Source organism: Triturus cristatus, chromosome 10, assembly GCF_964204655.1.
Source record: "Triturus cristatus chromosome 10, aTriCri1.1, whole genome shotgun sequence".
In the NCBI taxonomy this organism is placed as follows: Eukaryota; Metazoa; Chordata; class Amphibia; order Caudata; family Salamandridae; genus Triturus; species Triturus cristatus.
In genome coordinates this window covers 1,234,123,131-1,234,145,793 of record NC_140593.1, presented here as the reverse complement: position 1 = coordinate 1,234,145,793, position 22,663 = coordinate 1,234,123,131, and the positions used below count along the sequence as shown (strand labels likewise).

At 52.8% G+C, this 22,663-nt stretch overlaps 1 protein-coding gene across 2 annotated transcripts in view; it reads right to left on the bottom strand.

The window, feature by feature from the left end:
* WNK3 (WNK lysine deficient protein kinase 3) overlaps window positions 1-22,663 on the bottom strand; it is a 1,041,636-nt gene that overhangs the window by 35,489 nt on the left and 983,484 nt on the right. For both annotated transcript variants that reach the window (XM_085629857.1, XM_085629858.1), the window contains exon 23: window positions 13,264-13,466. In XM_085629857.1, coding sequence (XP_085485983.1) covers window positions 13,264-13,466 — 203 coding nt within the window. The remainder of the gene's footprint in view (window positions 1-13,263; window positions 13,467-22,663) is intronic.

Below are 22,663 nucleotides of genomic sequence, written 5' to 3'. Positions count from 1 at the left end.
TGGCAGCAAGATAACCTTTCAGGGTGCCCAGGGCAGAGCCCTGCCGGGCCAGAGAAAGAAGGAAGAGGAGAACCTCAGAAAGAGGGGCGGAAAGGGGATCCACAGCCTTTGCTGTGCACCATGCCACAAATTTGTTCCACCGGCAGGCGTATACCGACTTTGTGGAGGGACGCCTGGCTGCCAGAATGATATCACAGACTTCAGGAGGCAAGTCAAATGGCATCAACTACCGCCGCTCAATCTCCACGCATGGAGGTGGAGGCTGGACAGGTTCGGGTGGAGGACCGTCCCCTGCTGCTGCGACAGAAGATCCTCCCAAAGGGGCAGACGTATCGGGGGATCGGTCAACATACTGAGTAGCTCGGGATACCAGTATCTTCGTGCCCAATCCGGAGCCACCAAGATGACTTGGGCCCGGTCGTGCCTGATCTTCTTCAGCACTCTGGGCAGAAGTGGTATAGGCGGAAAGGCGTACAACAGACCGCAACTCCACTCGTGACGAAAAGCGTCGCCGAGCGAGTGCCGCCTTGGAAATTCCAACGCGCAGAACTGCTGACATTGCGCGTTCTCTTCGGTGGCGAATAGATCTAACCAAGGCTCTCCCCACTGCTGAAAGAGACCTTGCGCCACTTCGGAGTTCAGACGCCATTCGTGATCCATCATGCACCGGCGGCTGAGTTCGTCTGCTCTGGCGTTCAGAGAGCCCGCCAGATGTTGAACCACTAGGGTGACACCCTGGTGTTCCAGCCATGTCCAGAGGCGCAGAGCCTCCTGACAAAGGGTCCACGACCCCACCCCGCCCTGTTTGTTGCAATACCACATGGCGGTGGTGTTGTCCGTGAACACCTGCACGACACTTCCCCTGACAGAGGGAAGGAAGGCTTTCAGTGCAAGCCGGATCGCTCTCAACTCCAACAGGTTGATGTGGAGACGAGACTCCGCCGGAGACCAGAGGCCTCTGATCTCCGCCTCTCCCATATGGCCACCCCATCCCAGGAGGGACGCATCCGTCACTACGACATGCTCCGGTTGGGGAAGGGAGAGGCTCTTGCCCTTGACCCACTCGCGGTCCGTGAGCCACCACTGCAACTGCTGTGCAGTGCCCTCCGAGATCAAGACATGGTCGGACAGGTTGCCGTGATGCTGGGCCCACTGAAACTTCAGGTCCCACTGCAGAGCCCGCATGCGCCGCCTGGCGTGATGCACTAGTAGGATGCAGGAGGCCATCAGCCCCAGAAGCCGCAACACTAGCCTGACCGAAACCCGGGATAGAGGCCGAAAGATGGGAATCAGGGCCTGTATATCCCGGACCCGCTGTTCCGGTGGATGGACCCGGAACTGCGCCGAATCGAGAACCGCTCCGATGAAGAGGAGCTTCTGAGAGGGACTCAGGTGTGACTTCGGCACGTTGATGGAAAACCCCAGCAAATGCAGGAGATCCGCCGTAGTCTGGAGGTGGGAGACGACTGCCTGGGGCGAGCCCGCCTTCAACAACCAGTCGTCGAGATAGGGGAAGACTGAAACCCCTGATCTGCGCAGATGAGCTGCGACCACCGCCAACACTTTCGTGAACACCCGAGGGGCACTGGTGAGGCCGAAGGGGAGCACGGTAAACTGAAAGTGCTCTTGGCCCACCGTGAACCGCAGGTAACGCCGGTGGGCCGGCAGGACGGGGATATGAAAATATGCGTCCTGCAAGTCCAACGCTACCATCCAGTCTCCAGGGTCTAGGGCAGCTAAAACCTGAGCCAACGTTAGCATCTTGAACCTTTCCTTTCGGAGGAAGGCATTGACGTTCCGGAGGTCCAAGATAGGGCGTAGGCCCCCCTTGCCCTTCTTGGGGACCAGAAAGTAGTGGGAATAACAACCACGACCCACTTCTGGACTCGGAACGCGCTCGACGGCCCCCTTGGCCAAGAGAGCCGAAACTTCCTCGCGGAGAAGATTCAAATGATCCCCCGAGATACGGTGGTGCTGCGGTGGCATGGCTGGAGGGGTCGTCTCGAAGGGGAGGGAGTAGCCCCTTCGGACGATTTGCAGCACCCACCTGTCCGATGTTATGGACCGCCAGTGGAGCAGGTGATGGCGAACTCTGCCGCCCACTGGCGTGGTATGGGCCTGAAAGCTCGGACTAGGAGGGCTTTGAGGCGGATGCTGCCGGGGTGGAAGTGGGCTGACCACGTCGGCCTCCATTTCCGCCACGGCGGAAGCCACGTCCGCGACCGCGCGCAGGTTGGTTCTGCGGCTGGTGGCTTTGCGGACGTGAGGAGGCGCCCCTTCCTTGGCCACGAAAGGGGCGAAAAGCGGAGGTGTGCGCCCGCGGAGCCGAGAGGCCCAAGGACTTGGCCGTAGCCCGGGAGTCCTTAAAGCGGTTCAGCGCACTGTCCGCCTTCTCACCAAACAGGCGAGTGCCATCAAAGGGCATGTCCATGAGGGTGGTCTGGACATCCCCGGAAAATGACGTGGACCGCATCCAGGCGTGGCGGCGGAGCGCCACCGTGGTTGAAATCGCCCGACCCAGCGAGTCCGTGGTGTCAAGCCCACATCGTATGGCGTGCCGTGCTGCATCCCTCCCATCGGCCAAAGCCTGGTTAAGACGCGTCCGGACCTCCTCCGGACACAGGGGCAGCACGTCCTCCACCGTATCCCACAGGGAATGGGAATAACGGTCCAAGAGACAGGCGGTATTTAAGGACCGCAGGCCCAAACTAAGGGACGAGAACAGTTTCTTGCCAAACTGCTCGAGTCTCTTGGAATCCCGGTCCGGCGGAGCGGTCGGGAAGGAGGATTGGGAGGTAGAGGCCTGGATAACCAGACTCTCGGGGGTGGGGTGTTGGGACAGGAAACTGGTGTCGCCCGGAGCAGGGCGGTGGCGCCTGGCAACGTTCCTATCCACAGGAGGAACTGTGGAGGGCTTGGACCAGGTGCCCTGCAGAACGTCAGTGAGGGCCTCGTTGAACGGCAGCAGAGGCTCAGTGGAGCTTGCTGAGGTTTGAAGCACCTCGGTGAGGATGTTAGTCCTCACAGCCACGGCAGGCAACTCGAGCCCAAGGGCCTCTGCCGCCTTGCGCAGCACCACAGAAAATGCTGCACCCTCCTCCGAAGCCACGGTCGGAGGAGAAGTGAATCCAGTGTCTGGCGAGGTGTCCAGCCCACTGGCCTCCCCCAGTTCATCTGCCCAGTCCTGAGAAAGCTGTGACTGAACAGCCAGAGGGTCCTCGAACTCCTCCCAGTCGCCCCCTTCTTCCGATTCCTGATAAACAGGAGGAATGATCGGAACCGGACTGTAGAGATGGTAGGACTCAAGCGGCGTCGGATGCGGCGTCGGTCGACGCCGCTGCGGCGCCGGGTCCGGATGAGGGCTAAACTGGGGCGGTGTCGGCGCCAAAGGCGTCGGCGGCGCCGGTGACGGCGTCGGTGGTTCAGGCGTCGGCGCCGGTGGAGGAGTGACTAGGTCAACCGGCGTCGACTGGGGCCCAGGCATGGGCCCCACGGGGACCTGCGGCGTCGAGACCGGAGTCGTCGACGGCGCCGGGGCCGGAGCCGCCGGCAGGCAAGATCGCCCAGTCGAGTCCGCGGGGCCCGAAGGCGCGCCAGCGGGCGTCGACGGCGGGGCCAGGCTCCTCATGGCCGAGAGGAAGGCACTGATCTCCGCCGGCGCCGCGTCAGTCCCAGGGACCGGAAGGTATGGGGGCGGACGCGGCACCTGCGGCTCCGCCGGAGCCGCGGGGGTGGAACCACCCTGACCCTCGGCCGAGTCGCGCGACCGGCGAGGGGAGTCCGAAGAGCGGTGTCGCCTCTTGGACTTCTTTGAGAGTTTGGACTTACCCGACGACTTGGAGCCGGACGATCGATGGCGTCGGCTAGGGCTCCGCGAGCGATCCTTGGACCTCCTCCTGGACCGGGATCGCGCACGACGCGGAGCCGAGTGGCGAAGCTCGAGAAGCTTGCGGGACCGCTCCCGCCTAGCCTTCGAAGTCAGGGCCTGGCAGTCGTTGCACGACTCCGCGTCGTGGTCGGGGCCTAAGCAGTAGAGGCACCGGCGGTGGTGATCGGTCACCGACATCAGTCGATGGCAATCCTCGCAAGCCTTGAACCCAGGCATCCTACCGGCACCAGATGTCGACAGACAAGGATCAAAAATGATCAAAAAAGATTTAGTCAAAAAAGACTAAAAGGGGTAGCTCTCCCGGATCTGCGCTTACTGGCGCGGAAAAAAGAAGAACTGACGTCAGCGCGCGAGGGCGGCGTCTAAGTACTCCGACGACGTCATCCCGGCGCACGACGCCGACGACGGACGCGGAGCCGCAGACGACGCCTAGCGACGCGCAAGGGGTATTGCTGACGAAAAATCTTCCGGATCCAGTCTGACGCCTGGGGATATTCTAAGGTGAGGAATCTAACTAACGTGTTTCTTTCAGATATTATCTTCTACACTAAAAGGAGAGCACAATGGAGGAAAGCCTTCCTTACCCTATTCTCAATTACATCTACTAAGAAAACTGCACACAGTCCTACATTATCTATTATTCCCTTCCCCGTTCTACAAAGCAACTGCTACAATCACCATTTATCATAATGGGATCATCCTCATGCAGGCATCAGACCGTAACCTTAATATACTGGACCACATCTTCCCGATCATCATAGCAAAGGTTGAAAGACCCTCCTCTAACTCCCCAACAAACCACTCTCCTAACCCTCTGACTGACTCCGTACCTGACTTCTCATCTATACATTTTTCCTCGGTATCCATTAGCGCAAATACACCCACCCCAGGACTTACCAACACCCTATTAAACGACATACATATCCATCATCCCTACTCCCCCCTCCCCACCACAATTTCCACTACACCCACCTCGCCTCACACTCGCATCACTTAACCCCCAGCTTTCCCACACGTCCCCTCGCCCCCCACTACCACTCCCCATCTCCGCAACCATATATCTATCACCTCCTTAGATAGCTCACCCCTCCCCACCTCCCCCATTAACTCCATTCCAGAGTCTACTCCAATCTCTCCCTACACAGTTACTCTCGACAGGGACGCAGCCCCATCGTCTTCCCCTCCCTGCACGACGACCTTTTCCATCCCTCCTCCTACAGCCCATACAAATACCCCAGCACGTCCCCTCTCTATGCCCACCATCTTCAGTGCTTTTGACCTCCACTCTGCATCAATGCCTCATAACGAATCAGATACTCCTAAAGCACACATCAATACCCCTTCACGTCCCCTCTCCAACCCTCCCGACCCACGGACTACCACACGGAAAAACCACCTTTCCTTGAACCAGTTCACATCACGCCCCAAGACACCACACAAGCTACTACCCCTCCTCACTTAACCACAGGCAAGGCTATTAATATGACAACTCCTACGTCTGACGCCAGACTAAATGAGATACTACTATCCTCACAACAACTAAAAGAGGACATCCAAAGTCTTCATTTCTTGATCCGGCAACAACCCAAACCTAGGGTGAAACCCATTCAGCGGCCATGCACCAGCCCCTCACCTCAGTTGCCCCCCCAGATGGAAAACAGTACTGTACCCTAATGCCTCATCCCGTCCGATCAGGGAAATGAATACCCTATCTCTGAATTATCTTACTTCCCTACTACATTCCTATGAACCCCCTTCCATACTCGCTAGACCTACGCACACGGAGATCACACAGAAACTGTCATTAATCCAAACCATCCATACCACTGCCTCCAGAATTACAAGACACACTCTCAGAGGTATTGTCGAGAACAACCTTAAAAGAGTACCCATCTCCCACGATCAGAACACCACCCCGACCAAGGCCCAGTTAAAGTGCATCCTACTAAACTGTAGATCGGCAACACGTTATGCTGCAGATATAGCTGACCTCATTATAACCAATGAACCTGACCTGATAATTTTAACGGAAACCTGGCTAAACGAATCATCCACACCCATCCTATACATACTAGTTCCCTCAAACTATCTCATCACAAGACTAGATATACACAAAAGACTAGGTGGTGGTATTGTCTGCATCCATAGGAACAACCTCTCTGTGAACCGCTCCAACGCCCCGGTGTTCTCCTCATGTGAAAACCTTTGTCTACACATCACTAGCAATAAAGAACAAGTTACTTACCTTCGGTAACGATGTATCTGTAAGAAACATTAGTTAGTTAGATTCCTCACCTTAGAATATCCCCAGGCGTCAGGCTGGATCCGGAAAGATTTTTGTAGCAATACCCCTTGCGTGTCGCTAGGCGTCGTCTGCGGCTCCGCGTCCGTCGTCGGCGTCGTGCGCCGGAATGACGTCGGAGTACTTGGACGCCGCCCTCGCGCACTGACGTCAGTTCTTATACATAACTTTCCGCGCCAGGGACGCTGAGCCATGCAAGAGACCGACACTGGTGCCAAAAAATCTAGGGCCCTGAAAGGGAGAACCTTAACCCTAGATGTCGGTTCGCAGAACGGGGAGGCTGGGTGGGTCGGTGAGGAATCTAACTAACTAATGTTTCTTACAGATACATCGTTACCGAAAGTAAGTAACTTGTTCATCTGAAAGAAACATGTTAGTTAGATTCCTCACCTTAGAATAGATACCCCAGCAATACCAACCCCGGAGGTGGGCCTGCGAACCAAGATCACACCAGAAAGTCCTGGAGAACAGAACGGCCAAAGTGGCCATCTCTCCGGACTTGGCTGTCCAGGCAATAGTGCTTGGCGAACGTGTGCAGCGAAGCCCACGTCGCCGCCTGACAGATGTTCTGCAAGGGGACTCCCCGTCCCAGGGCAGTTGTCGCCGCTGTGGCCCGGGTGGAATGGGCACGCAGCCCAACAGGAGAGACCTTTTTCGCCAAAGAACAGCAGAGTTTAATACACAACACGACCCATCGCGAGATGGTCCGCTTGTGCACAGCTTTACCCTTCTTCGCACCTACATATCCAACAAAAAGTTGGTCGTCCACCCGGAACTGTTTTGTGCGGTCCAAATAAAATGACAGCGCATGTTTTGGGTCCAGACGGTGGAGCCTCTCTTCATCTTTTGAAGGATGCGGAGGCGGAAAGAAGGTGGGCAGCGTGACAGATTGCCCGATGTGAAAGGGAGTCACGACTTTAGGAAGGATAGAAGGACGGGTCTGGAGGACAACCTTATCTGGATGAACCGAAAGGAAGGGAGGCTTAGCTGACAGAGCCTGGAGCTTACTTACCCGCCTAGCGGAGGTGATAGCCACCAGGAAGGAAGTTTTCAGAGTCAGTAGACGAAGTGGACAGTTGTGAAGGGGCTCAAAGGGAGTGCACATCAGAAAAGTAAGAACAAGGTTCAAGTCCCACTGACGCATTACGAATGGAACAGGAGGGAACATATGAGTAATGCCCTTGAGAAAACGGGAGACAACAGGGGACTTGAAAAGAGAAGGCTGATCAGGAAGCCTTAAGAAAGCAGAGATTGCAGCAAGATAACCCTTCAAGGTGCCCAGAGCAAAGCCCTGCTGGGCCGAAGAAAGAGGAGAACCTCAGAAAGAGGGGCAGAAAGGGGATCCACAGCCTTTGCTGTGCACCACGCCACAAATTTGTTCCACCGGCAGGCGTATACCGTCTTTGTGGAGGGACGCCTGGCTGCCAGAATGACATCACAGACTTCAGGAGGCAAGTCAAACGGCATCAACTGCCGCCGCTCAATCTCCACGCATGGAGGTGGAGGCTGGACAGGTTCGGGTGGAGGACCGTCCCCTGCTGCTGCGACAGAAGGTCCTCCTGAAGAGGCAGTCGTATCGGGAGATCGATGGGACATACTGAGTAGCTCGGGATACCAGTACCTTCGTGCCCAATCCGGAGCCACCAAGATGACTTGGGCCCGGTCGCGCCTGATCTTCTTCAGCACTCTGGGCAGAAGTGGTATAGGCGGAAAGGCGTACAACAGACCGCAACTCCACTCGTGACGAAAAGCGTCTCCGAGCAAGTGCCGCCTTGGAAATTCCAACGCGCAGAACTGCTGACATTGCGCGTTCTCTTCGGTGGCGAATAGATCTAACCAAGGCTCTCCCCACTGCAGAAAGAGACCTTGCGCCACGGCCGAGTTCAGACGCCATTCGTGATCCATCATGCACCGGCGGCTGAGTTAGTCTGCTCTGGCGTTCAGAGAGCCCGCCAGATGTTGAACCACCAGGGTGATGCCTTGATGTTCCAGCCATGTCCAGAGGCGCAGAGCCTCCTGACAAAGGGTCCACGACCCCACCCCGCCCTGTTTGCTGCAACACCACATGGCGGTGGTGTTGTCCGTGAACACCTGCACAACACTTCCCCGGACAGAGGGAAGGAAGGCTTTCAGTGCAAGTCGGATCGCCCTCAGCTCCAATAGGTTGATATGGAGCCGAGTCTCCGCCGGAGACCAGAGTCCTCTGATCTCCGCCTCTCTCATATGGCCCCCCCATCCCAGGAGGGACACATCCGTCACTACGACATGCTCCGGTTGGGGTAGGGAGAGGGATCTGCCGCTGACCCAATCGCGATTCGTGAGCCACCACTGCAGCTGGTTCGCAGTGCCCTCCGAGATCAGGACATGGTCGGACAGGTTGCCTCGATGCTGGGCCCACTGAAACTTCAGGTCTTACTGCAGAGCCCTCATCCGCCACCTGGCGTGAGGTACCAACAGGATGCAGGAGGCCATCAGCCCCAGAAGCCGCAGCACCAACCTGACCGAAACCCAGGACAGAGGCCGGAAGATGGAAATCAGGGCCTGAATGTCCCGGACCCGCTGTTCCGGCGGATAGACCCGGAACTGCGCCGAATCGAGAACTACTCCAATGAAAAGGAGCTTCTGGGAGGGACTCTGGTGCGACTTCGGCACATTGATGGAGAACCCCAGCGAGTGCAGGAGGTCGGCCGTAGTCTGGAGGTGGGAGACTACCTGCTGGGGCGAGCCTGCCTTCAACAGCCAGTCGTCGAGATAGGGGAAGACTGGAACCCCTGATCTGCGCAGATGAGCTGCGACCACCGCCATCACTTTCGTGAACACCTGAGGGGCACTGGTGAGGCCGAAGGGGAGCACGGTGAACTGAAAGTGCTCCTGACCCACCGTGAACCGCAGGTAATGCCGGTGGGGTGGCAGGACGGGGATGTGGAAATAAGCATTCTGCAAGTCCAACGCTACCATCCAGTCTCCAGGGTCTAGGGCAGCCAGAACCTGAGCTAAAGTGAGCATCTTGAACCGGTCCTTCCGGAGGAAGGCGTTGACGCTCCTGAGGTCCAAGATCGGGCGTAGGCCCCCTTTGCCCCTCTTGGGAACCAGAAAGTAGTGGGAATAACAACCACGGCCTACTTCTGGACCAGGAACGCGCTCGACGGCCTCTTTGGCCAAGAGGGCCGAAACGTCCTCTTGTAGAAGATGCAAATGATCCCCCGACATACGGTGGTTCAGCGATGGCATGGCTGGAGGGGTCGTCTTGAAGGGGAGGGAGTAGCCCCTTCGGACGATTTGCAGGACCCACTTGTCCGACGTGATGGAGCGCCAGTGGAGCAGGTGATGGCGAACTCTGCCGCCCACTGGCGTTGAATGGGCCTGAAAGCTCGGACTAGGAGGGCTTTGAGGCGGATGCTGCTGGGGTGGATGTAGATGGACCGGCACGTTGTCCCCTGAACCGCCTCGGCGGAATCCACGTCCGCGTGGAGGTTGGTTCTGCGGCCTGTGGCTAGGCAGATGTGAGGGGGCGCCCCTTCCTTGGCCACGAAAGGGGCGAAAAGCGGAAGTTTGTGGATGCAGGGCCGAGAGACCGAAGGACTTGGCCGTAGCCCTGGAGTCCTTAAAGTGCTCCAGCGCACTGTCCGCTTTGTCGCCAAAGAGGTGACTGCCATCAAAGGGCATATCCATGAGGGTGCTCTGGACATCCCCAGAAAAAGTCGTGGACCGCAGCCAGGCGTGACGACGAAGCACCACTGTGGACGACATTGCCCTGCCTAGCGAGTCAGTCGTGTCCAAACCACATCGGATAGCATACCGTGCTGCATACCGCCCCTTGTCAAGAGCCTGGGCGAGCCGCATCCGGGCCTCCTCCGGACACAGGGGCAGCACGTCCTCCACCGTATCCCACAGAGAGTGGGAGTAACGGTCCAAGAGACAAGTGGTGTTAATCGACCGCAGCCCTAAACTAAGGGAGGAGAACAACTTTTTACCAAACTGCTCCAGTCTCTTGGATTCCCGATCCGGGGGAGCGGACGGAAAGGAGGTCTGGGAAGTAGAGGCCTGGATAACCAGGCTCTCAGGCGTGGGGTGTTGGGATAGGAAACTGGGGTCGCCCGGTGCAGGGCGGTGGCGCCGGGCCACGTTCTGGTCCACAGGAGGTACTGTGGAGGGCTTGGACCAGGTGCCCTTCAGAACGTCTATCAGTGCTTCGCTAAACGGCAGCAGAGGCTCCGAGGAGCTTGCTGACGGTTGGAGCACTTCAGTGGGGAGGTTAGTCCTCATGGCCACAGTAGGGAGCTCTAGCCCAAGGGCTTCGGCCGCATTACGCAACGCCACAGAAAAGGTAGCACCTTCCTCCGAAGCTACAGTCGGAGGAGAGATGAAGCCAGTGTCAGGGGAGGTGTCAAGGCCACTGGCATCCCCCAGCTCATCTGCCCAGTCCTGTGATAACTGACCCTGGCGGGTCAGAGGGTCATCAGACCCCTCCCAGTCGCCACTGTCATCCGATTCCTGGTAAACAGGTGGAATGATCGAAGCCGGGCGGAAGATGAAATGGTCACCCATCGGCGTTGGATGCGGCGCCGGACGGCGCCGCACCAGCGTCGGGCCCCGGACTGAACCGGGGAACGGCATCGTCCGGGGGCGGCACCGGGGGTGGCACTGGTGTCGGTGCCGGAGGAGGAGGGGTCGTGAGGTCGACCGGCACCGACAGATCCAGGACTGGATCCCGCGGGGAGCTGCGGCATCGGGACCGAAGTCGACGATGGCGCCGGGGCCGGAGCCGCCGGCTCGCTAGGCCTCCCAGTCGAGCCCGCGGTGCCCGAAGGCGCGCTGGCAGGCATCAACGGCGGAGCCAGGCCCCTCATGGCCGAGAGGAAGGCACTGATCTCCGCCAGAGTCGCGTCAGTCCCAGGGACCGGCGGGTATGGGGACGGACGCGGCTCCGACGGAACCGCGGGGTGGTACCACCCGGACCCTCGACCGAGTCGCGCGACTGGCAAGGGGAGTCCGAAGAGCGATGTCGTCTCTTGGACTTCTTACTATGCTTCGACTTACCCGAAGACTTGGAACCCGACGAGCGGTGATGATGGCTGCGGCTCCGCGACCGGTCCCTCGACCTCCTCCTCGACCGGGACCGTGAACGGAGCCGAGTGCCGGAGCTCGAGAAGGTTGCGGGACCGCCCCCGCCTAGCCTTCGAGGTCAAGGCCCGGCAGTCGAGGCACAACTCTGCATCGTGGTCGGCTCCAAGGCAGTTAAGGCACCGGCGGTGGTGGTCCACTACCGACATCAGTCGGTGACAGGAGTCACAGGCTTTGAAACCAGGCATCCTACCGGCACCAGTATCGAGTCGACGAGAGTAGACAAAAGAGTCTAAAAAGTTTAGTCAAAAAGTGACTAAAAGGGTAAGCTCTTCCCGGATCGGCACTGTCTGGCGTAGAAAAAAGAAGAACTGACGTCAGCGCGCGAGGGCGGCGTCCAAGTACTCCGACGACTTCATTCCAGCGCACGACGCCGACGACGGACGCGGAGCCGCAGACGACGCCTAGCGACGCGCAAAGGTATTGCTGACGAAAAATCTTTCCGGATCCAGCCTGACGCCTGGGGATATTCGAAGGTGAGGAATCTAAAGTGTTTCTTTCAGATTGTGGTATACTTGCATTATGTTTGAAGAAGCTGTATTTAGTTTAATAGACATCAAATATCGGTTTTGTAAATAATTAATAATGTAGCATGAATAATATCATAGTTTAACATGTTTTGCTGATGCAAATTTTATATAAGATAGACATACCTGCAAGTATGAGCTTTATTAACTAATATAAGAGATGTCAGTCAGGATCCTAACAGCGGTGACAGTCACAAACCTCATTCATTTATATGTTTGGCAAGGGTGTTGGGTGCGTTTGCAGAGCAGGATGTCAGGCTTATTATAAGTGAAGGAGAATATCATTTGGGGAGGTTCTCACAAACAAGTGGGACACTTTTTACTATGGTTGTAAGTACAATGCGCCATTATGAAAACAAATCCTCCTGTCATACGAACACGTTTTAAAGTGGTTAAAAGGTCTATTGAGATAATTACTGCAACAATGGGGATGTCTTGAAATTATGAATATGATGGAGTATATACGATGAATAATATTTTCATGATTTGGTATGTTACACACATCTAGTAAAAAACAACTAACATGGCACGTTGAATTTATATCTCTGGCAGAGATCCTGTGATATCAGTTAATTAATATTGACTGAATATTGTTTCATAACATACTTCAGTGCTCTATATGACATCACCTGGCCCTTAAGAAGCGAATGATTTGCCAAATGTGTGTTGGACAAAATGTGAATTTTTTACTGGAGAAAAGTAGTATTAATGAAGACTATTTCATAAAACATAAAAAGGTTCCCCCTCCCTTCCCACATGATTTGAATTGATAATATTCACGATATAACAGTTTGGGCTCGCTGTTAACATTAGAGGGTGCATATACACCCGTCAATTATCCGCCGATGCCCACTGAGATCCAGAACCCACTTGGCAGGGTGGAGAAAACGGGAAGACTGATATCAAAGGAAATAACAGGCTGATAAGGGGCAGATCCTGGCAATATAGGGAGCCACTTGTTCTCAAGTATTACAGCAGTTTAGGCTTCTGTGCTATGATCGCTTTGCTGCTACCGTCTAGTAGAAGGACACGTGATAGTTAGGACCAAAGGGTTTGGGACATCAGAGTATGGTTAACCACTCATAGCCAGTTCCAGCATCTCAGAAGAACAGGATGCTCTCACTTACCTCAGGCGTTCACCTCCAAACAAGATGGGAGGAGCATAATACACTTGCACTTTTCTCCTAAGTTGTATGCATCAGATGTTAGGTGGCGTACCTCAAGCACACGGTCAGAGTGAAGCAGAATATTTGTGTATACTTTATAGGCTGTGGTGTTTATCAGGTGCTCATCATAATCCTCAAATTACTGAAGAATGAGATGGAAAACTAGGTTCACCTCAGTCTTCTAATCAGAGACCAAGGATTACATCACATGTTCAAAAAACTAGAACATATGCTGACAGTGTCCAAAAGGCTTACTTCATATGTTCGGCTCCAGCTGTCATTTTCTAAGCGGCTTTGATTCTGCTTGATCTGGTTGAGGCTTGGCTTCATAAGTGAGTTCCCAGCAGTCTCTTTCGCCCAATCGTCCACTAGCTTGTGGAGATCATCTGTAAACATGCCCTTTTTGCTGCCTGAAGACTGTTGGAATGAGTCCAGGTTGCTCGCCAGACACATGCGTTCTGCATATTTGGACAAGGAGAAAGAAAAACGACTAGCATAAGCAAAGAAGACTTCAAAGTCCTAACAAATGCAGTTTAAAAAAACCCAAAAACTTTCTTGCCTTTTATAAAGTTTACATCAAACACCTGTACGGTAGCAGTATACATTGGTCTGGAGCAGGCAATAAAACCCATTAGACATGTTGATGTTGTCGATGTCCACACTGTGCCCCATCTGTACAGGACAACTGGGAAGATCACAGTATTCCCCTTAGCTATGTACTATGCACTTGGATATACCCCCCTCCTCCGCTCCCGACAATAAGGGCTCAACCACAACGACCCCCGCATCCCCACCCCGCACTGCTGTCTCCCCTTGAATATCGTTCAGATCGATTAGCATGCTCCCTGGTATTCCAGGTGTGGATAGTGATGTTGCGTCAGAGCCTTCCGTTGTGACTCCCTTCTGCACCTGTGTGTGTCGATGCTAGGAATCACTCCCATTCCCGCTTTTCTATTGGGGTATCCCACCTTAACCTGGTCCCTGGGGATGCTCTACGCGAACAAATGCAGGTCTTAATCAGCGCTCTCTTTCCAACTGTTAATGACATAACTTTTTGTAAGCGTCAGAAAAGGTTTTACGGCTTAAGGAAATGGTAAACCACAGGTCCATCCATATGTTCCCAGTTTTTATTTTGCACCCACATCTCGCCTTGACTTCTTGTAGTAAACAAGGTCTCTGGTTGATAAGAGGTGACTTACTTGTAATTGAGTTTTCTTTCATCGGTACATCACTGGAATTTATAAATGGCAGAATATCTCCACATATTTTACATTTAATTTTTGTATGAAAAACATGACAAGACAACGTAGTGAATTATTTTTATAATGCCCAATCGTGATTTGTAAATCAACACTGTAAATTACACTCTTCCTAGGGAAACATGATCCTACTAAGAACACAGAGCAAAGATCAGAACTGCCGAGATGGTACCTGTTAACTTCCAACCTTCTTAAAAGTACTTTTAAACTCACAACATTCTGTCTCAGAATTACCGCGATACCTGGTACAAGATAGGGAAAGGCATCTCCTAGTTCTCCAGGGGAATGTCCATCGAAATCCTAAAAATTCAGTTGTCTCACCCATGAGTGGGATCCTGAAGCACTTCTTTAAAAATGTTCATTTTTCTAAGTTACAAAATCACAATTTTGCTGCCTAAAACAGACTATATTAGCCAATTCTATTAGTTGGCTTTTAAAAAGATCAAATGCCTTTAAAAATACTGGATGCCATCAGAAAAATTACTTTACATTACTTAAAGCTCTTTCGCAAACTTTTTTTTCTTTTTGAAGGAAAGGAAGAGTAAAGACTCGGAATAGTGCGGTCACATAGGCTGTAGCTACGCTAGGATGATAACGGCCACCATGCCTTTAGGGCTGCAGTACCTCCAGCATCCCATCATGCCCTGTTGGTGGCAGTTACTTCAGCTCCTCTCCGGCTCCTGGTGTCAAAATCATGAAGAACTTTGCTCAGTTAAAAAAACTATTGAGATCTTTAACAATATTTCTTGACTCAACTTTTTTTTTACCTGTTTTCTGTAATTTTGAGTCAGGAAATTATTATTTTTCTTGGCAATAAATCCATATTTGTTTTGCCAAATGGTCTGCCTGGGGCACAGAGAAGATTCGCCTTCATGGAAAAGATGAGTAGGGCAGGCAGCAAGAATCCCTGACTGAAGGAACTCAGATGTCGCAGGTCCTTCTCACCATCTAGGCCATCTTCTCCGGTGGTCATATTGGATTCATTGTATTCAGTGCCACCACCGTTGTCTCCTCCTCCAGCTTTTTCAGTGCCGCCTCTGCAACATTAAGTCACTCTGGATGATAAAACTCCATCTCAGCCATCAGTACCTTCTAGGACCCCCCACAAGATCACCTTTGCCATCAAGGAGATCCTAGTCTTCTCCACCATGAGCCATATCTTGTTACAGATCATGGTTGACGTCACATTATCGTTCATGCTACTTAAGGCATACTCTTCAAGATGTTTTTCTAGATGCAGACGTCAATCTTCCAGACTCTAGAGCACACAGTTACAACATGGTCTTTGACGACATTTAAAACTGGCAATTATTAGCTCACTTCTCTTTCTGCAAGAATTTACTGGGTTGAAGACATCAATACATTCCAGGAGGTTCTCATCTGAGGGGCTAAAAAAAATCGAATATACCTCTGTGTCAGCACTTATGATGACTTTGGTGATTTTTGAAACTCTCCATCAAAGAGGTCTTTATTTTTATTTTTTTGGAAAGGGTCACGTATTCTTTTAGTTTTAGAATTTCTTTATTATTTTCAGAAATAATCAGAATATGCAATTGGTGGAGATACCACCTTCTATGATTGCAGCAACAATATTCAAAACACATTAACTCCCTCCACCCCCCACCCAACCCTCCGGGACCTGGTTGCACCAACAAAATTGTGATGGGAAACATACGAAAAGGAAGCCTGCCTCCCTGTTCTCTTGTACTTGCTATAGGTTATGTGTTATTGCTCTGAGTTCGACAAGCGGAGTAGGCGTAAGTACTTGAGACAAGTCAGTTCTCGGAATTCTGTTGTCACAAGAGCCGTGAAGGGCTTCCAGAGTTTGGGGAATGACTAGCTTTGATCCTTCAATGTAAGAGTAATACACTCCATCCCCATTATGTACCAGAGCCTCTATAGCCAACCCAGGTGTGTCGGGGTAGTTTGAGTGCCCCAGTGCATAAGAATGTTCTGCAGAGCTGCTAGTAGTGCAAGACCTATCTGCCTACCTCTGCGGGACCGCAGGGGGAAGGTTAGTGCGTTAGGAAGCCCTAGAAGAATCTAGGTTGGGAATCTCGGGAGATCTGTGTCAAGGTGTGTGTCAATGTCTTTCAGGACCTGTGACCAGTATGTGGTTAATATCGGGCATTCCCATAGTATGTGTGTTAACATGCCTGGGGAGCCGCAGTTAATTCAGCAGTTTGGTGACTTGGATGGAGCGAATTTATGCAGTCTACTGGGGGTGAGGTACCAGTATATTATGATTTTCATAGCTGTTTCGACCCCCAGGGTATTACGGGCTGTGTGCAAGGCACGGTAGTGTATCTCTTCCCATTCCTTTGCTGTCAGCTCCCTCCCAATGTCTGACTCCCACCGCTGTTGACCCAGTGATTTCCCTGGTGGGCATTCCGGTGTCAAAAGCTTGTAGAGGTGTGTGATGAGACGTGAGTTTGTCGTGTTGGATAGCAGCCATCGCTCGTATTGAGTGAGAATATGTTGGGCGCCAGATCTAACTGCGGATCGCATCACCCACTGGCGTATCTGGGTGCAGTGCCATCTCTCACTTTTGGGAAGATGGAAGTCCTGACGGAGTGAGTCAAACAGGACGGGGTCCTCCGTGTCATATAGGTGTCCCACCGATCTACACCCTGGTTGAGTCCAGCGAGAAAAACCAGGATCTGTGAGAGCTGGATTGAAATCGGGGTTCCCTACTATGGGGGTTAGGGGAGAGGGAAAGGACGTAAGTTGTCTACAGGCCCCCACCTTGTCCCAGGCCAGTAGTGCGGGCCCAGTGATGGATGAAAGATATAAGTTAGGAGGGCGGGCTTCTTTTGGGAGGAAGGGGATCCTCCATAGGGGCTGACCTGCTAATGCCTTTTCCATAAATAACCAGTGTTTTTTGGACTCTGCCCGCGGCCATTCGACAAAAGCTCTTAACTGTGAAGCCTGGAAGTAGCGAACAAGATCTGGGACTCCCAATCCACCTTCCAAGGGGGGGCCTATAGACAAGTTCCCTGTTGAATCTAGGACGCTTATCAGCCCAGCTAAAGCGATTTATATTGGTTTGAAGTGCCTGTATGGAGCCCCCGGGGTTTGGGGGGGGGCGGGGGGGGGAGATCGTGGAGGCAATCAGTATCCCTAGGTATCGAATATGGGAAGGAGTCCACTGGAGGGGGAAGGTCTGCTGTAGTAAGGTTAGCGCCTGTTGTGGCATTGTTTAGGGCTTGCAATTTTTTAATATTTATTTTAAACCCTGCCACTCATCCAAATGCCCTCAGCGTGTTGAGGAAGGCAGGAAAGGATGCAGCTGGGCAAGAACGTCATTGGCTTATAAGCTAATAGTATGGGATTCGCTGCTAAATTGGATTCCTTTGATATCTGGGTGGGAGCAAACTATTAGCCAGGTGCTCCATGTATAGGGCGAAAAGTAACGGTGACAATGGACATCCTTGTCTGGAGCCCCTGTTGAATGTGAGTGGGGTGGAAGAGTAGCCATTCACTCGGATCACTGCTGTGGGGCCATCGTATATGCTAGCGATCCACCTCCTGAATCTGTCCCACATGCCAAAATGCCCTCGGGTGGCCTCTAAGTAAGGCCAGTGAACTCGGTTGAATGCTTTTTCAGCATCAACAGAAAGGAGAATGCTTTCTTGACCATGCCTCTGGGCCTTTTCTATCAGGTGGAGAACTCTTCATGTATTATCCCCACACTGGTGCTGTTGGGCAAACCCTGCCTGATCTGGGTCAATCACTCGCGGAAGTAAGGGGTTAAGATGCTCCCCCAAGATACCCGTGAGTATTTTAAAATCTACATTCAGAAGAGAGACCAGCCTGTATTATTATTATTATTAGCATTTGTAGAGCGCGACAGCTACCTCCAACGGAGGTGTCCCGGCGCTAGCATCAATCCAGTGAGGGGAGAGGACCGAGAGAGAGGCCTATAGTGTTAGACGGTAATAGGGAGGCCAAATAGCCACGTTTTAAGGGCCTTCCTAAAAGGTAGTTCCGCCCTTATCTGACGCAGGGAATTGGGCATCATATTCCACAGCGTAGCCGTTCTTACAGAGAAGGCACGCCCTCCCATCCTCGCTTTTCTAAAGCGTGGAATAGCCAGGAGGTTCAGGTTGCTGGATCTGAGAGTTCTGGCGTTCTGGTATTTTTGGAGCCTACGCCTCAGATAGAGTGGGCCGACCTCTCTAAGAGCTTTGTGGGCTAGGACCAGAACCTTGAACAACACTCTCTTCCTCACCGGCAGCCAATGCAGGCTTTGCAAATGGGGGGTGATGTGATAACGTAGGGGCACATTTCTAATTAGTCTGGCTGCAGCATTTTGGATCCGTTGAAGTCTCCTCATAAGATAGTCAGGGAGACCAATGAAGAGGCTGTTAGCATAGTCAAGCTGAGAGCTGATGAGAGCATAGACCACCGTCTTCCTGCATTCCATAGGAAGGAAGTGAAGACATCTGCGCAGTGCCTTCAGTTTCCAGAAGCACTGTGAGGAGATGTGCGATATTTGGGCCTTACCTGTAAGTTGGGTGTCAAATCTAAAACCCAAATTCCTGGCTGAGTTGACCGGAATTGGAGGAGGATTTAATTCTACTGGCCACCAGAGCTCAGATTGAGGGGGGAGAGGCTGATGAAGAGCATTGGGTTTTATCTTTTCCCGGCTTAGGGATCACTGTGATGGAAGCAATTTTTATTGAGGGAGGGAGGGGTCGCCAAAGTCCAAAGGGCGTTAAACAGCCGTATTTAGATCTCGCCTGACCCAGCGCATGCGCTGGTCTGGCGAGACTTATTGAGAGGGCTCCAAAAAGTGCTACCAGGCCAGCCTAGACCTACAGTGCACGTGCCGCTTTGATGTTTGATCGTGATCGCAATCGCGATCACTTTCGCGGCCGCACGGCCACTTTGCATAGCCAATAAGTCTCGCTTTTGGGACCTTATAATTATTTAGTTATGCAACTGTTGCATAGCTAAACACTTATAAGGTCCCAAAGGCGAGATCTATTGGCTATGCCAATGCTGGTTATAAAAATGGCAGGGAAGCCGTCTAGCCCAGGAGATTTAGACAGCTTTAGATTAGCTATAGAGGAGATGACTTCCTCCAGTTTGGTCGGGCTGTCCAGCTTACCTGTCTGATCAGAGGAGAGGGAGGAGGGGTGCGCCTCCCGAAGGTACGTTTGGATTTCTTCCGGTCGCAGGTTCTGTGCCGAATATAGGTGGTGGTGGTAGTACTCCCTAAAAACCTTTGCAATGAGCGGTTCTTCTGTCTGCACATGACCCTCAGAGCCCACCACCTTCTGGAACCACTGCTCCTGCCTTCTTATACGCAGACTGTTGGCAAGAAGGCACCCTGCCCCATCTCCCCGACGTAGAATTGATGCTTTAGGCGGAGTGCCACGTATTTGGCCTTATCTATGTCCAGACCTGCTAATTGGACTCGGACTACCTCAAGCTGTCTCCACACCCTGGGGGCTCTCGTCCGTTTATGGACGCTTTCAAGTTCCGCCGCATGTCAGGAGAGGTCTTCCCTTTTTTGCTTATGCTCTTTGCTTTCGGCCGATGATATGGCAATCAGTTCTCCCCTCACCATCGCCTTCAGCGCGTCTCAGACCATGGAGACCGCAGTTTCTGGGCTGTTAACAGCCAGGTACTCAGTGATCGTTCTAGTCAGTCGCTCAACTTTAGTAGGGCGATGTAGGAGGCTGTCTCGTAGTCGGCATGCTCTAGGACCCAGCCTATGGCTGGGGAGGTTAATAGTGACGGTCACTGCTGAGTAGTTGGACAGGAAAGGAGGTTCTATGGCAACGTCTTGTACCCTAGGTACTAGGGCTCTAGAACCTAAGAAATAGTCTTGTCTGGCATAAGTTTTCTTTGCAAAGGAGTAAATCGTTTTGTCTCAGGTCTACCTATGTGCGTTCCTCCAAATGCCCGAGTTCACTGCTAGTAAGCCAGGACCTACCCCCCTCAGAGAGCACCCCTGTCTGCCCAGGTCGTCGTGCAGATCTGTCCAAGATGTTATCAAAAACAAGATTTAAGTCACCCCCTAACAAAGTCAGTCGGCCTGGTGCCCCTAAGGTCTCCGTAACCGCTTCTTTAAGGAAGTCCTCTTGTCTCTCATTGGGCGAGTATATGGAGGCAGTTGTGATTATGTCTGCGCCGATTCATAGAGAATATGCTAAGAGTCTGCCCTTTATTTCCGCTTCTTTAGAGATAATCTTGTCCCTAAAGTGTCGGGAGATTAAAATGGCCACCCCTGCTATTTTATTAGCTTGGGAGAAGAAATATTGATTTGGAAAGTATCTAGAGCGGAGCCTATGTTAGTCTCTGGGAAGGAGGTGAGTCTCCTGTAGTAGGCATATCTCTGCCCTTGAATGTTCTAAATAAGACAGTATGGAGCTTCGTTTCAGTGGTGGGTAAGGCCTGCCTTTAACGTTTAATGTGATTATGTTCACTTTGTGCGACATCGGGTTGGAGTAAAATGTACTATGTAATGGCTATGTGAGTAGAAGATAGGAATCATACGTGTTGCAATTGTGTGTCTACCTCTGCTAGGATGTATGGGGTCGATGGCGCGCAATGACAGTTCCCAGGTGCGGCCCCAAAAAAAAATAAGAAAAAACAAACCAAAAACTTAATAAACTGTAACAATGAAAAAATAAAGCGATAACAAAGAGTGGATTCCATTTCTGGCATGTCCATTTTGTCACTAGCGGGGTTGTGGGAGCGGCCGCCCCACCGTTAGGGCCCAGCCAATTGCTGTTCAAAGAGGCTCCTAGCGCAGACGGAAAGAACTGCTGCTAAAGAAGCCGGAGCGAGAACTCCAGGGAACAAACTCTGTCCAGGGGAGGCTGGCCATGAGGTGGAGCCAGCTAGCGTGTTGATGACCGCCTGCTTCTCTTTGGCTATTGTTGCAGGGTCCGGTCGAAGGTCGCCTGGGGAGGCGCCAAAGCCCCTCCGTGGAGAAGTATCGGTACCCCATGGATCTCGGTAGCGTCCCCTCTAAAGCCAGCACTTAACGGGCTTCTTCCATGGATCTGGTTTGATTATTTATTAAGCCTTCATGCATGGTGAAAGATGATACGGAACGGGTAGCCCCAGGAGTAGCGCACCCCCGCTGCTTGTAGATGTGCAGTAATGGGTCGGAAATCTTTCCATTTTGGAGGGTTAATGATGCGAGTTCTTAGTAGAGAAGTAAGTGGGCCCCTTGGTACAGCACTGGTGTTTTGTCTCTGGCTTTCTGAAGGATTCGCTCTTTCAATGGGAAGTCGTGTAGACAAGCGAGTATTTCCGGTGGTGGAGCCTTAGATGAGGGTGCGAGTCCTACTCTATGAGTTCTGTCCAGTTAGATGATCACCTTGGGACCCACCTCTAAGATTGCTCTGAATAGTCCTTGCACGTACGATGTGACAAAAGATCCTTCTGTTCCGGATGGTGCGCCACAAATTCGTACATTATTTCGGCGAGATCTGTTCTCCAAGTCTTCTGTATGAGCCTGGAGGTCAAGGTTTTGGTCTTTGAAGCACAGGATCTCTTGCTGGAGTTGTTAGATTTCTTCGTCTCTGATGGCTTCATGGTCTTCCAACGTGGATACCCTCTTGTCTAGACCATACAGGTCTCGCCGCTTTTATTTTCATTCCTGGGCAACTTCTTTGTAAGTACTCGCGCAGCGAAACGAAGAGCGATTCCAGATAGGGGTGGGTGATTGGTTCATCCGAGGCTCTGATGTCCCCTCAGTCTCTCTCAGGGGCACGTCCCCCCAGGGACCCTCATGGGTTTCAGAAGCATTTCTTTTAGATTGCGGTCTTTTTCCCTCTTGCTGTTGCCATTGTAAGAACCGGAGGAGTCCCTGGATGACCCCCCCCACCCTCCAAGGGGACTATGGTCTCCGATCCAGAAAGCACTGCGTGAAGGCCGGGGCCCCCCGCCGCCACTTCAGATCCCAGATCAAACTGCTGTTGGCAATAAGCTATTAGGGCATCACCACCGCCACAGGGCGAGGACCCACAGCAGCGGTCAGTACTCTGCCGCAAATCCGCAGACTTCTAAGGGGGGATATTCAATAGTTAATGTACCTTTGCAGGTGGAAGGCTCATATGGATTGCTCTGCTCAGCTACTGTGGTTAGGCTCATGGGGCTGATGATCCGCTGTACTGCAGGGGCAGGCCCACCGTGTCGCTCCCACCCGCGGGCTCTCCTTTTCTTGCTTTCGCCTTGTGTGGCTCCTCTGCTAGCCACCCCGTGGTAGGTCTTCAGGGGGCTCCCTCTTTGAATCCTTCAGGGCTGTGGTCAGAGTGTGGGTTGGGGCTGCTACGTCGCCCCCGGTTCCTGGGGCTCGCTAAACAGGCAAGGGGGGACCCTCTGCCTGCTCCTGTGGCCTGTGCAGTCTGGGTCTTCTGCTACCTCAGGCCCTG